The 15,434-nt window shown below is 42.0% G+C and overlaps 2 protein-coding genes across 2 annotated transcripts; one reads left to right on the top strand and one right to left on the bottom strand.

Annotated features, from left to right (window-relative positions):
- Window positions 1–1,621: 1,621 nt before the first annotated feature.
- Window positions 1,622–8,543, bottom strand: LOC147220765 (cyclin-dependent kinase 5 activator 1-like). The gene is made up of 3 exons (XM_086170328.1): window positions 7,885–8,543; window positions 5,683–6,299; window positions 1,622–4,794 (listed from the first exon to the last, which is right to left on the bottom strand). Exons 2-3 carry the CDS (start codon window positions 6,193–6,195, stop codon window positions 4,303–4,305), a joined length of 1,005 nt encoding a protein of 334 aa, XP_086026454.1. The 5' UTR covers window positions 6,196–6,299; window positions 7,885–8,543; the 3' UTR covers window positions 1,622–4,302.
- Window positions 8,544–11,824: 3,281 nt separating this feature from the next.
- rpain (RPA interacting protein) lies at window positions 11,825–15,430 on the top strand. Its single transcript, XM_086170532.1, has 7 exons — window positions 11,825–12,017; window positions 12,149–12,340; window positions 12,788–12,860; window positions 12,955–13,066; window positions 13,413–13,476; window positions 14,141–14,281; window positions 15,288–15,430. Exons 1-7 carry the CDS (start codon window positions 11,946–11,948, stop codon window positions 15,315–15,317), a joined length of 684 nt encoding a protein of 227 aa, XP_086026658.1. The 5' UTR covers window positions 11,825–11,945; the 3' UTR covers window positions 15,318–15,430.
- The last annotated feature ends 4 nt before the right edge of the window (window positions 15,431–15,434 follow it).

Here is a 15,434-nt window from a genome sequence, read left to right as displayed (position 1 = left end):
CACAAATTCCATGAAAAAATAAACCAAAACAATGTTCTTGTAAAGATTTTTATATAAAGTACCTGTAATTGTTGATCAAATTATCTTTCTTACATACATATTCATACATCCACATAATAACAGACTGCAGCATCAGCACTCTAGTAACACTAGTAGCCTCGACTCTTGTTTGCACAATATGATTTACAAATGAAAAAGACAGAAAACCATAATAACTTCATCAGTATTAACATAGGCTTCATCTTTACACGATCATTTTTTTTCTTTTTTTTCTTGCTTTTTTTTTTTTTTCAGTCTTGCGTGTGTGTCAAGGTAAAATATGGCACATACTCATGTGTGGATCAATGATGAGACCGTATTTGGAAGAAGCAGAAGGGACGTCAGTCCACACTTGTGTCCCAGATTCTACACACGGCTGCTCTCTCAGGCATCCTGTCAGCACCAACTCTTCGTGTTTCCTCCTTGCTTTTCCAGAGAAATTTGAAGGAGACGCCTTCAACAGAGAAATACGCTGTCACACGTTTCGCTTTTCAAAAAACGAGCCTCTGAAAATCACATTCACAGGAAATGCATGAGTGCCGGGGGGCGGGGGGGGGGGGGGGGGGGGGTTCTCTACCAAGTGTATCAGATTTTGATTGAAAATAAAGCAAACTTGTCCGTTCAAGTTTCCAAAACTCAAAACACAATAACTTAATTATAAACTATCGATTTAACAGTGGATAAATATGCAAAGGGTGAGCGGATCAAAGCACATCTTGCTCAGCAGCCTTCTATTGGAAATCAATTCTAGCTCAAGGTCGATGAGCTCATTCATTACTTTTGGAGCTGGAGGCAGTGGAAAACTGCAACCTGACAATTCTGTCCTGATACTTATTTTTTCAGCCCAATTTCCAGGCATATTATTTTTGATAGGCGTTGTATTTCATTTGCAGCAAACAGGAGGTGTCTTTGTTTGTCATGAAAAAATATTTTCTTTATTGTAATGGTTTTAAGGTAATTTTGTCTTGATATTGTGCAGATTTGTCATCAGTATATAGGATTTTTTCAATTTTCTTTTTCTTTTTGGTCTTATATTTGTGGATGAGCCAATTCATAAATTTGTGGTTAACCAAATTATGTCCCTGTGACAAATCAGGTGGTCAAAATCTACATGAGATAAATTGAGAGTATTGTTTTACTCAACTTCAATGTGTGTTTCTCATCTACGTTTGTGTCCCACTGCAATGTAGAAAAGTACAAGTTTCCATCAAAATGACTGCCTACTGTTTGAATCATGAAGTAAAACATTTAAGAAAACCAAAAAAACTTTTCAACAGTCATAGAGAGAAAGCTGTTCGGAGAAGTGCTACGTGTCCTCTAAGGTCAGCCACTCGAAACAGCAAGGAGGAAGGACGTGTAAACAGACCTGTTTTTCTTCCTGTGCATATACGCATCTTGTGAGGTCAGCTTCCAGATCGAGGCTACATTTCTACAGCGTGGTACCTACTGCAGCCTAGTTGGTGATGTACTTGACCACAATACACAACCAGAGCATAAAACATTGCCTGCGTTCTACAAACAGGCACTGTGTTGTTTTTAAATCCTTTTTTTTTTTTCTCTTTTTTTTTCCTGTTTTTTTAATGTGAAAATGGAGCCGTGTCAGTACTCACAGAATGCTGAATGCTCCATTTCTGATCGACTCCATGAAAAGTTTGGGTTACATTTTGCAGAGCGATGCAAAAGAAACCCCAAAAACTATTAAAACTGCAAGCTTTCCATTTTCACTCCATTTCCATTTTTTCTATTTTGACTCAATGTCCGCCTCGATCGACAGTGTTTCTCTTCTCTAAGACATGATGGAGTGACACTGCAAAAGTCTTTCTTCTTAATTATTATCTTTACATGGGCTCATGTTTCTTTATGTATGAATTGATGAGTCTTTATCATAATATGGCACAAAACATCCACCCTGTTTGAGGAGGCAGATAGTTAATACAGTTGATCGACCACAGTTAGACTGCTGTGACACGGCTGAAGCCAAGTAACTCCGCAGGAGGGAACAAGTGGAGCGACTTTGTGCTGGGAACATCATCGTGACCCATGGAAATCACATTTCCGTCGTAGGTGCAGCACATCCGGGTGCATCTGCCTTTCACGCGTTTCCTCCGTTAGCGAGGCCTGGATCACGTTCACAGTCAAGCTTTTCAGCTGTTCAGCGGGACAGTCACTCGGTCTCTCTGTGACATGGGGGTGCACCATGCCTGATACAAAGCAGCATGCTAAGTAACATAAAGAAGCATACATGCATATCAAATAAGTAAGCCATCCAGCTAGCGGACCATAAAGTCTTGAAACATGAAGTGAGTAATGTGGACTGGACCCCAGAACACGACAGGACCGGTTCGGACTGGACTGAAGCAAGTGGGGAAAGAGAGGTTTTTTTTGTTTGTTCTGATATCCGTGGAGGAGCGGAGACTGTATAAAAGAGTGACTGTAACTTCTGTGTCTGAAACTATTGCTGAAGTGCATAAACCATTCAAACAGCCAGCGGCGTTGAGTGTGTGTCGAGTACGAATTAAGGTCTAGGAGAAAATGAGATCGTCTCAGAAAACATTTTCCAAACACATTCACGGTCTCAGATGCTGGTTCGTATTCTTTTTTTTTTCCCCTAAAACTCCTTCGGTGCAGCACGGCGCAAATTTTGCGATCATGGCGACGCCATCTTGGGACCATTAAGCCAGTTCTACTTGCAACATCGGCCGCTCAACCCTGTCTGACTCTGCCCTCTCGACCAAATAAAAGTCATCTCTGTATCAGCACGGCAGATGTTTGCGGCCAGTATGCCGATTTTCAGGCATGGAAGCGAGCGGTCAGTGAGCCAGTGAGTGCCTTCACAGTGGTTACAACCAGTCCTTTAAACGGTCCAAACAAGACATACGACAGAGAAGTGGTTCCAGGTCCCTTGAGCTGAGCGGCGTCCGCTACGCTGAAGGTCTTAACTTTTTCTGTCTGTTTTCTTTAGTTTAGTTTTTTCCTGTGGTCATTCAGAGCAGCAGCAGGATTGGGGGGGGGGAAAGTGCAGAAGAGCTTGAAATGGGTGGTTCATTTTCCCTTATTTCTTTCCTGATTGCTTTACGTAATTTCTCGCGCTACTTTTAGAGGATTTTATGCAATTTTTGAGATTTTTCAATCACTTTTTAAAAATCTTTTACGATTACAATTTTTGAAAAAAATATATTTTTAATTAAATGTTTTTTGATTTCGTGACCCCACCCCCACCCCAACATAAACCTTCCCTTTAAGGTTGTCGGCCTCCAGTTCGGGGGGGTGGGTGCTATTTGGTGGTCATGTGCAATGAACTTTGAGGACGACTCATGCAATGTGGCACCTTTATATTATAATAATCATTATTTTAAAAAAGAATGTCGTTTGCCGTTTTTAAATCTTCATAATCACCTGAAATGAACCTTCGTTCAAACAGATCTCATCCGTTAACACGCATGGCCGGCAGATGAGTCGCACGAGACAAAGCATAATGTTTTGTCTGTTTGCCGCCGATAATTATCATAATTGCATTTTGATCGACATTCGGCCTTTCGGTCTCAAATGTCAGAGAGAAGGGGAAATGGTGAAATATAATCACAGTTACAGATGAAATTCAAAGGTTTCATCACAAGAAGATATCAATTATTTTGAATAATCTCATCTCTCCTGATATCACCAAATCGTTCATGATGTTAGATTTGTTATTCATCGGCATCTAACGATAGAGCGAGAACATTAATGTGCATTTAACTGCATTGGCCACACTCATATATAATTCCATATGTAAACACTGGAAATGCATCTAAGTGGAATTTTCTAATCAAATTAGAAAATAAAAACACCCCTTTTGGTTTACTGTCATCCAAAGAGCGACCCGGACAACGGGGGTTTCAAAATAAGAGCAGGCATGACGATAGATATTGACGATTCACATTGGCATCAGATAACCTATACATCCGATCAGATCCAAGTATCATTACACTCCTCACGAAGGTATTATAAATCATTTCTATGAACGACTGTTTCGATACATTTAGAAGCTTATCGATGTTTTGGCTTTCGCTTCCCTGCTCGGAATGTCTTAAATACTACCTCTCGCCTGTTTTGCCCCGGTCGGCAAACAGAGAGCATGCAGCGGGTAAAAACCGGCAGAGACGCGAGACAACAGCGCTGCTCCCAGGTAGCACCACGCAGCCTCTCGTCGGTCCTCCTTTCCTAAACATCCCAAATGCATCGACGCATGCATCTCTCCCTCCTTCCCCCCTTCAGGTGACCTTCTTATCGGTCGAGACCTATGAAGAGTTTGGTCTTCTCCTCGTCTTTCTTGCACTCATTTTTCAGGTCGGCGAAGACCTGGGTGAAGAAGTGCGGGTCGGTGTTGATCTGCAACATCTTGCCGCTCATGCGGTTGATGATCTCCAGGCAGCGGTCCCAGAAGGCCTCCTTCTCGGCCTCCACCAGGAACGGCTTCAGCGGGTAGGAGATCTCGTTGCCCATGTAGGAGTAGGACAGGTAGAGGCATGTGAGCAGCGAGGCCTGCAACTCGCGCTCCGAGGCCACCTCGGCGGAGATCACATCGCGGCACAGCATGTAGAGGAAGACCACGTTGGCCGGGGTGATGAAGCCCTGGTCTTGCCAGCCTTGCAGCAGGAGAGAGCGATCCACGCTGCGCAGCCACAGCACCGGGTCGGTCGGGGAGAGACGCTTCAGACGGTAACAGCGGCGGCACAGGAACTCGCCCAGACTGCGCATCAGCTCGCTGGTGGAGGCCTGGCCGGAGGGGATGGGGCGAGGGAGTTAAGACGCTTTTTCAAGGAAACGTCAACAATGAATAAATATCGAAGGGTTCCAGCCGCTGCTCACATCTTAAGCCTGCAGACCCACTGTACTGTCTTAGAAGATTAAACAGTCACAACTCTGATTTCCCTTTTCAGACATTTCAAAAAAAAAAAAAAAAAAACTACAGGTTGATTCAATGCGGGACAACTTCACTTTGACAACAGTCACAACATCTTCACAGCAAAGAGGCACGCCGTTTAATATTAATAGAAATCTGACATCAGCCTTATCAGAATCTGGCCTTTTATTATTCAACTTATGCCTTTATATTAAGTAAGATCACTGTGATTGAAAATGTATATCTTCAGATCCTTTACCGGGGTGCTGAAAATACACACAAAAATACATAAAACATTCAACGGGGGGGTTGAAAATACCTTTTGCCTGTATTGGAATTCTGAATTAAACACTGAATTTTTTTTAATTATTTGCAAAATCGTACATGCAATATACTAATTGTGGCAGTTTTCTGTGATTGGAGTTGGTGTGATTTTATTGTGAGATTGTTAAACACAGTCTCCTCACTAAATGCTCTCTTTATCACTTCTCTGTCCATCTTGGTGAATTTATAATTATTATTTCTTCCACTTCCACATTAAGGTAAATTTTATGTAAAGTTCCCACATAGTTTATCGCTATTTAACAACAGCTATATAAACTCCACACCCACGTTCTAAGAAGTGTTATCTACCCAGAGATATATTTCAAAATATTAAAACCTTATCAATGACAAATTCTGAGCATATGTCCAAATCTTCATTTGAGTTATTCTCCCATAGTTTTGTGTGATTACAGCATAGAGTAGGTGAGGAGCTTTACCTGGACAATGACACGCTTCGGTGTACCGGCTGCTGTGGACGGCTGGATCCCGCAGCCTGTGAGGGAATTCTTCTTGGCAGCAATGGTAGCTACATTAACCAGGGTCTTGGAGGTGGGCAGGTGGGAGGAGGTGGTGGTGCTGGCTGAGGGATCTTGGCCGGATGAGAACGATGAGAGATTTGCGCAAGATTGGGACTTCTTCAGCTTCAGGCTGTTCGAGGCCGAATTGGAGGTGGCGACGGCGTGGCCGTCCGGGGAACTCCCTTTCCCGCCATCTCCGCCGTCTGACTGCAACTTCTTTGAGCCCTTCCTCTTGGCCGACACAGCTGCAATACGTTTCCATGGCAATACACTGATTATAGAGGGGCGTTTGAAGGATTTTGCAGCGGCCGCGGCGGCATCCTTGGTGTTCTTGCTGTTCTGGACCGCCGTGTACTGGCCCACCGTCGCCGGGCCGTCCTCGAACAGCGCCGCTTTGCGGTAGCTGGGCGACAGCGACAGCACCGTACCCATGATGCTAGGCTAGGGCGAGGGACACGAGCAGCGGAGGTCTGAGGTCGGTCGAAATCAAAGCGTTGGAGACAACCCGGGCGTCTCACCGTTCAAGAACGTCACACCTATAAGGAAAGAATGTAAAGATAATTTCTTCGGGATAACGAGAGATGTCAATGAAAGTCTGTTTAATTATATCCCTGCTATTTCCATTATGTTGACAGCATCAGCCTATTACCATGACGACGGATTATAACCTCCATCCTACACAGTGAAGCAAATCCAGACATTATAGAGGAGTTAAATGTATATTTTGTTAGTCCTATTTTTCGTTCCTTCATCACATATACAGAATGCAGGTTTGCAGGAGAGCTCTGGCCAATCCCAGCTGACGGTGAGTGTGTGGTGGGATTAAACCTGAACCAGCTGTCAATGAATCACGGAGACACATTAAGAAAAAAGTACAACCATCACACGCAACAATTTAGAATCTTCCATTAACCTGCTGCATTTCAAATTGTTCTGAAGTCAATTCCAGGCCCCAGATTGCCTCCTGATTTGAACCGGCAACCTCATTTGCTGTCGGCTGAGAGTGCTAACACTGCACCACCATGCCGCCCTATTTTTATTTTACCCCCCCCCATCAAGGTCACTTTATTTTTAGTTTCGAAGTCCATGTCAGTCTTCCCCAGCAGATGGCGTTTTTGCATAGTTGCCATAGAGACCGCTGCCAATAGTTGCTTCCATTATCCGGTCCTCCCTGCTGCCATGACTACAAAGAAACCTCTATCCACTGATGGGGACGATGAAAAGACGATGGAAGTTTGAAGGGAAAAAAAAAATTTGAAAGTGAAACTTTCTCAGAGGATGACGATTGTGGGTTTTTTTTTTCTCTTTTTTTGTCCAATCTGGGCGGGAAGGGAACCTCTTCTGATTTCAAAATGAGCACACTAATAAATACAATCGATACAGGTCAGGTGGAAATGTCGATGGAGACACAGCTGTGTAGGATGCTTAATTACAGCATAATAGCACATTCCAGGACTGATGGCATTCCCATCACAGTGGTAAAAAGCTACCACTTCATTGGATCTCCTGGTTGATGAGGGAAATGAGCAACCCTGTTAATAAACACTCCCCTGCGGCCAAGAATTACATTTGGATTCGGTTTTAAGCCTCCAATATCTATGTCATTCAGAAGAATCCCTCACACAGGGAGGTGGGGGGAGTGGCGGGGGGGAGTCAGGACGCACCGTCTGTCCTCAGCGCGGCCTCCGCTCTTCATCGCTGTTATATAAGAACCCGGATAAAGCCGGAGAGAAAGAAATGTGCGCAAGCATCCATCTTAGCTTCAAAATGGAAGCCTTGAAACACCCCCCACCCACCCTTCCCCAGCGCTCCCCTCCACACTAACACAAGGCATCTTCAGAAACATCAGCGGCGGGGGGTGGGATGGAGGGATGGAGGGATGGAGGGAGTGAGGGAGGGAATAAGGGAAGGAGGGAGGGAGGGAGGGGGGTGATGTTGCAGCCAAAACACAATTAATGTCGTCATGGCGTCCTTAAAGTATTTTTAGAGACAGGATGGATTTCCATCACAAGGGACAACAACAGAGCATCCGCTCTTACATTGGGCAACAGGAATAAAAAGGGAGAGGGGTGATGGAGGGGGGGTCTTTATAATGATAATAATATAATAATGTCATCCTACCTTCTAATCAATCAGCTCTTCATGTCACATCTGTGGAGGCCTGTGACACCTCCGCCCCCCACCCCCATCCCAAGCTGCTGGAAAATGTGGAGTCCTGCCGTTCTGCTGTGCACCACCAGCCAACCCCCCCACACCCCAACCCCGTGGGGGCTCAGGGCGACAAAAATAACAAAAAAAAATAGAAATAATGATAATGTCACTGCCTTAAATTATAATCTAAATCCCAGCAGCGTCACAATCCGACAGTGCCGCCCTCCCACCCCCCAAACACACACACCCGGTGGTCTCCGGCGCCTCTCAGACCTCCATTTGAGGGGGAAAAAAACGTCCGCGGCGAAATGCGGGCTTCGGACGCGGATGCGGGATGCGCTTCACGCCCGGATGCAGTAGGTTCGCTCCCGAGAGCCGCGCATCCCTCCACGGTCACGGGCTATTCGTGTCCCTCCGCGGCGCCGCGCAGCGTGGACAGTCCTGCCCGACGCATAGATTAAACAGGAAAAAAAAATGAAATAAAAACAAAATGAAATAAAAACAAAATAAAATAAATAATAATAATAAAATAAAATCAACAGAAACGTGCGATTTCTTGAGAAATAGAGAGGGGGGAAAAATGGCCTCTCTGATTTCCAGAAATAGACAGAGGCTTATACCCTTGGTATGGCAAACCTGAAAGGGGGTGGGAAGCGTGGGGATGGGTGGGTGGGAAGGAGGGGGGCTGCAATTATTCGGGTTGGATGTAGGAGAGAGGATCCGGCTTCCGATTGGCTGCCGCCCGGATGCTGCTGCCGCTGCGGCCGCCCGGTGGAGGCATCGACCGCCGTCCTGCAGCAGCCTATGGGGGGGGTGGAAAGTGGGGGGGTGGTCCGCTGTCCAAGGTGCTGAACCAGCCGGCCAGATGCGCCAGAGCCTGGCGTGGGTGGTGCTCTCACACCCCCTCCCCCTCCTCGCAACAGACACAAATAACACACACACAAAAAAAATCGCAAAATAAAGAAAATAAGATTTGCAGCGTTTAATATTTTCACGTTTTCTAAAAATGCGGGTCTACTTCGGCTGTCTCATTTCAGCTTCGGGGCTCCACAGCGCCGCCGCTCGGAGCAGTGAGGGCGCTGGAAACCGTTAGAAGTGACAATTCCACATTCAATGTGTTTATTGTCACGTTTGCAGTCTGGAGACGGGTTTCCCTGTACAATGAAAATCGAATTTTGTTGTTCACAGTGAAGCAAGTTAGGTAGAAGAAGAAAAAAACAACAACAACAAAAAAAAAAAACCACCCAATTTGTAAGCATTGTAAAAAGTGTAAAACAGCGCAGAGAACGGTAAACAATATCAATCGGATGTGCAAATTGAAAGGAAAAGAGCAAATTGAAATGGATATAGTTAAGGTTAAGGTATAAAGTTAAGAGCGTCTTGAGTGTGCAAACTCACAAAGTGCAGGTTGCATGCAGAGTTGAATAAACAGACTCCTGCGGTTCTGTCCTTGGGACCTCGACAACTATGGATACAACAAGAAGGTCAAATTTGCTTTTACAGGAGAATAGTTTGTGAGGATATATGAGACTTACAAGCAGGTGTATAAACACCTGACCAGGGAATTTGGCGCCTGAATAAAGTTGACCGTCGGGCGTATTTGATCCAGAGGGCATGATTGTTGTAAAGACAAGCAGCACTTCCTGTTTCCACTTGATGAAATTCAAAGTCAGTCCTGCATAATGTTCTCATTTTTTGCTTTGTTTTTGAGCAGATCAAACTCAAAGGACAGGATGTTCTGTTTATTTCAGCATCTCTCTAATACAAGCTTTATGCACATGTGACAGGGGCGTGTACTCCAAACATGAGTGGACTACAGGGAACGCAGTGATGTAAGATTTATGAATGGAGATGGTGATAAAGTGGGAGACAAGTATCTGTTATTCTAGCAGCCTCTGGTGGCTAGTATGTGTCAGTCTGGGTGTTTTAAGTCCATGGGTGCCTCGGTAGTCCCCTTGCTATTACAATCCCATGTTGCTGTCATAGATACAAAACACTTCTTCTAAAAACGTCACCTAGAGGGCGACTGGCACCAAAGCATACCCTTGAGGCAGGGGAAACTACCATACGACCGAAGAGTCGCTGCCAGGTACTCTTGACAAATTATCAATTTCTTGTGTTGATGGGAATAACTGATGGTAATCTAGAATTAGGATGAAATACTAGAATTTGCATATATCAAAATTTTTTCATGAAAAAAAACAAAACAAAATGTAATTACTCGAGTTCAAGAGGACGCCGCTTGAACTAAGTAAATATATATGTCTGTAAAAGGTCAAATGTTGTTTTTAAGGCAAACTTTTTTTTTTATGCCTTTAGTACACCATCAAGGGGGTCCACTGACACCAAATAATGGAAAATGCCTTGGGTGAGTATTTCTAAATAGCCTTCTCATGTTCACTGTGAGAATAATGATAATCACCAAAACATTAAACAATTTCTAATTTACTTGCTTGACATTGGAAACTGTTTTTCTATAGCATATGCATTTTTATTTGTTTATTATGAATTATTTTTAAAGTTTTGATCCATATTGCTACGTGCATAGAATCAAATATTTGTGTTACTTCAAAAATGTAGATTTTGCTAAGTTCACAAGTTTAAAAAAACTTACAGGGATAAATGGGTGCGATCTGTACCCTTGATGAATATTTTGGAATGTCGAATATACGGCAAAACTGTAAATGTCAAGGTTTGTGCATGTTGAATGAATCACCAGGAGAAGATTAGAAATATATTTCAAATAAAAATAATACAGCTAGGTCTTGGCCTATAGCCACAGTTACTTTCCAGTTTGATTACCTAGGGAAATTGGCTTTGAATGTGTCTCCAAAGTGCATTTACATCAAATACAAATCCTCAGCCAGTGGACCTTAGTCATTTATTTTGTGCAGGATACAAATGGGTCTGTAGCAGTGCTGCATGGGGTGTTGCACATGTTACATTGCACATGAAAATATTTTGTGTCTGTTATTTTATATTTGCAAATTCCAAACTATTCAAAAGCTATCTACAGGTATTCCAACTCCACCAAAATTATGAACAACACAAAATTAAATTTATGAAAATGATTTTCATGTACTAAACAAATGCAGTTATTGCTGGACATTTTTCAATAGCTTGCGCTCAAAGAAATCTTCGTGATGACCAATTATATGAATGAGTAAAATTAAGGGTTTATTAAGGTAAACTCATCTGAGGAACTGTGTTTTCAAACTTGCTGCTGTCATGATATAGCAGATTTTATATATTGGAAACCACAACTTATTTTTAAGACTTGATTTCGTGGGGTCCATGCCACTGAAATGAGTAACAATATGTTCCATTACCTGGCCACATGATGTCGTTTGACACAAAATCGTATGTGCAAACCCCACATATTTATCATTGCTTTTTGCAAGATATCACATTCACATTGAACTAGAGAGTTGCTGTCTACTATGCTGGGAGTTATATAAAATCGTTGTCCAGTCATTCTGTTTACTCTGTTTTACTCAATAAAATTGAGCCCGGTGTACGCATCAACATTTCAAAATTAAACGTTTTTAACAGCCAGTATACTTAAAGTAGTTCTTTACCATGACTTGGAACTTATCCTAAATGGTGATTCTGATCTGTTCGATACCAGGTCTGTGGAATGCATAGTTATCACGCAAAGGTATTATAAAAAATAAAAGATAGATTATGTATGTATTGATGTATGCAATTAATTATTTATTTTAATTTTATGTAGTAAAAGTTAGAGTCTAAAAAAGTGCACCCCAGTTTTCTGTTTTAAAGCTTCCCCTACTTTTCATTTCTTAATTCTACAAAACACTAACACTTGGCAATGTCTCTGGCAGCCGTGCGTTTGTGACTCTCCGAACTACATAGCCCATAATGCATATGGAGCCAATAAGCATCAACATCCGGGGTACCTGGATAAAAGCCGATTTGTTTGTGTTTTTCCCTCACTCTCCTCCAACTGTATGGAGTTTATCTAAGTCAGAGCATATGTGAATCTGTCATAATATTAGGTAAAAGTGCAAGACATGGACGCTGTGCAGAGACATCGTTCACTCTATAAATCGACGACTCCGCCATGGAAAGAAACGTTCCGAAAGGTACCTCCGAAGACCCGAACAGTTAGCCTGTTAGCTAGCTGGCTAGCTAGCTAGCAAGCTATCATCGCGGGACGTGGCCACTATAAACTTTGGTCCCTTATTCTGTCATGTTTCCCCTCTCCCTTCACCAGCGCTGCGTCGACAGGCTCAAGAGCAGCCGGTCGAGGCTGCTGGAGAGGTATCGTCTGACGGGCGAGAGCCCCCAGCGCGGTGACTCCGGGACCTCCACCATCGTCCAGGAGGTGATGGAGGAAGAGTGGGCTACCCTGCAGTCAACGCACCAGAGACTGCCGTCGCTGAGGGTGACGACGGACATTGAAGAGGTCGACTTCTGCTTTCCCATCTCCCAGCTTTGCTCGTCTGTCCTGCCTTTTCCCAAGTCTCTCCTCCCCCTGGCTCTGTTTACATCTGTGCATCCCTCCTGGCTGATCCGATCACAGTTCTTAGGTTAAGAGCCCCTGTCACAGAGCGGGGATGAGGGGTTAGGAAGTTCACCTGAGACAAAGGGGCTTCACTTTCATGTCACAGTTGTAGATTATTTTGTTCACAACCTTCTCTGAAACCATTTAAGATCTACATATTGCAATGAAATGTCCACTAGTGACTGGATCACTCAGAACGGATCCCAGAGACACGTCTCAACAGGGCCCCCGTTTATCCAGATGTTCTCCTTGGAAGTTTTATCCTAAGCTTGTGGTAAAAACAATTTCAGGAAGCATATGGAATAACAGAATGAATACATTCTTTGTTTTTCAAATTTCTTTAATCAGATGTTCAGTGACATGCAAGAATATGATGAACTTGCAGTATTTGAGGAAATCCAACATGAGCTGATGTCTCAAGGTAAAGTGATGGATGTGACAGTTATGGGGAGAGGGCACTTGTGATGGAGCAGATGTGAGCGTTTTTCTAATGTCCCTGGTTCTTTATTCCTCAGAAATATCTATTATTGAAGAATACGAGCGAAATCTTCAGTTGGAACAAGAGTTCTTATCATCTGTCGTGGAGGAGATGGATGAGAGCCATGTCATTTGTCCTATGTGCCACATGTGAGTTACAATATGACATACATCAGTATTAGGACAGAGGCATCATTTTATGGAGTCTTTCTTGATTTAAAATCTGACAGAGACAGGTAAAAAAATGATATATTGTGATGTTGTTTAGTGCAAGCTTGCATTTTGATTTCTATGGTCATGAAAGATCCTTAAAGTCAATAAGATTATTCAACATGGTCCTGGCGACACGCGGTTAAATTGTTTCTGTTCTCTAAGAGTATTATCTGAACTTTAATATTTTAATTAATTATGGATCTCAAAACAGTGCTTTTGAATATCCTCACATTTATTTGATTTTCCAAACTTAAAAAGGCAATGTGTGTTTCATGTTTGGTAGCAACAACTTGAACATCAACAATCATTTCCTCTCCTGCCACTGCGGATTCTTCTTCAACACACAGGTTTGTTAAGTGCTAACTTCTATAAAATTTGAGCTCAGAGAGTAGCCATAGATTTATTACATTTATTTAACATGCTCGGTGCCACACAGAATTTTTTTTTTTTTGATTCCATCAACTGTGCAAATGTAATTCAATTTCAGAGGAAAGACACTTGTATCCTCTAATGTAGGAGACATATACAAAAATGTCACATTGTTTGCAGAATATAACAGGATATTGTTAAGTGTCAAATATTGTCAGTGTGATATTGTGTTGTGGATTTCAAAAATGTGCTAACTTTTACAGCTCAAATCTGGTCTCAGATCATTTTTTTGGCAAAGTTACTTTTTTTTAATTTGACAATTCTCTTATGATGTAATTTACTGATCAAATCTTCTCTACCCTATTGCTCAAGTACATTTGTGTATATATATCCTTGTTAAATTAAATATTCAAACATTCCGGTGAGTTATGCAGTGTCAGATGATGAGTGTTAAAATGCTTGTGGGAAACTTGTGAATTCAACTTCAGTTTGAGAAATGCAGTTTTCACATATGATGTGGACACAGCCATATGTTTGACACATGGTTTGCTGGATCCAAACCTGTATGTTGAACAGAATTCCAGATCTTATGGTTTTTCCCCCAAACGTCCTTTTAGTCATGAATGCAAATACTCTCTTCAGAAACAGAACTTCACACCTGATGACATACGGCATCTTTTGGAGTCCCGAGTGTCAGAACACATGGAGGAGTGTCTCCAAAATCCCGTTTTCTCTGTTGCATCCACCTCAGACATCTCTCACAACCTGTTGCTCAGCTGCAAGGTACAGTCACTTCACTATCGGTTTTACCAAACAATGGGGGGAAAAAAATCTTTTGACACTGCATTTGAATCATTTGACAGTATATTCTATACTCAGTAAAGGTAGGAATCGTTCACAAAATTAGTAGTAAATATGGATGTGTACTCAAAAGACCAAAAAATCACCTGAAAAGTCAGGTATATCATTTATCTTTCGTGTTAAGGTTGACATTGTGCTGGAAACATTGTGACATTGTGACATTGTGTTAATTATGGAAAATTAATTTTAGAAAAGTAGTTTCTTCATATGATGATTTTCTATTTTTTTTTCTCCACACCTTTGCACTGTCCAATCACATTTAATGATTATTCCAATCAGTGAGATGACCTGAGATGCCTGCATATTAATAGTGCTAAGATCGTGTGATTGCCCCAAGGGTAAAAATTAAGTTTTTTGAGCTTGAATAAATATATTTGAGTGTGGAGGAAAATTTTGAAGCTCCCCTCATCAGGTGTAGCTGCAGGTGCTGTCTGAAAGTGACCCTGTGTTTTGCTTGGATGTGTGTTAGGTGATTACACACATCCACACATTAGTATAAAGTAACAAAGAATTGTACCTGTGAATTGAGAAATCACCTGTTGTGACCTTAAAAAAGTATTATTTGCATTGAAAATGGGAGATAAAATATTTAATTAAATATTTTGCATTAGAATTAGATTTTTTTTTAAGTTGTTCTAAGCAAAATATCAGACCAACCAAATGACTCTGATTTAGTGTTTTGATCTTATCAAAATGTATCCATATACCAAGAATGGCATACTAAATGGCATATACTAAAACATGAACCTTTTTACCCAACAAATTAATTTAACTAATTGTGTTGCATCTAAACAACGTAACATCCTTTTTGATGCACAATGTCTATATGTAATGTTTATACATAGGTTTATTTTTAATGCATTTATTTATTTTATTATTGATTAAAAACTCTGGCATCACATCTCAGCTTATTTACTCTCCTCCTCAGGTGTGTGACTACATCGCTATCGTCCTGTAATGTGGATGTCAGGAGTGGCCTGTGAGATTACATTTTCAGTATGATGTCTACCCTGTATATTTGGACAAATAAAGACTATAATTTTTTAATAATATTCATTTCATAGATGTTTTACTC

Source organism: Fistularia commersonii, chromosome 23 (genome assembly GCF_037954325.1).
Source record: "Fistularia commersonii isolate RoL2024-O1a breed Wild chromosome 23, RoL_Fcom_v1.0, whole genome shotgun sequence".
In the NCBI taxonomy this organism is placed as follows: Eukaryota; Metazoa; Chordata; class Actinopteri; order Syngnathiformes; family Fistulariidae; genus Fistularia; species Fistularia commersonii.
Note: the sequence above shows the minus strand (reverse complement) of the source record. Positions and strands in the feature narration are given on the sequence as shown.

Bases quoted from the DNA above. Each gene is read 5' to 3' on its own strand.
- LOC147220765 (XM_086170328.1), bottom strand. From the start codon at position 6,195: ATGGGTACGGTGCTGTCGCTGTCGCCCAGCTACCGCAAAGCGGCGCTG. The intron at 4,795-5,682 runs GTAAAGCTCCTC...CCCTCCGGCCAG, and splicing joins CGAAGCGTGTCATTGTCCAG to GCCTCCACCAGCGAGCTGAT.
- rpain (XM_086170532.1), top strand. From the start codon at position 11,946: ATGGACGCTGTGCAGAGACATCGTTCACTCTATAAATCGACGACTCCG. The intron at 13,067-13,412 runs GTGAGTTACAAT...CATGTTTGGTAG, and splicing joins ATTTGTCCTATGTGCCACAT to CAACAACTTGAACATCAACA. The intron at 13,477-14,140 runs GTTTGTTAAGTG...TACTCTCTTCAG, and splicing joins GATTCTTCTTCAACACACAG to AAACAGAACTTCACACCTGA.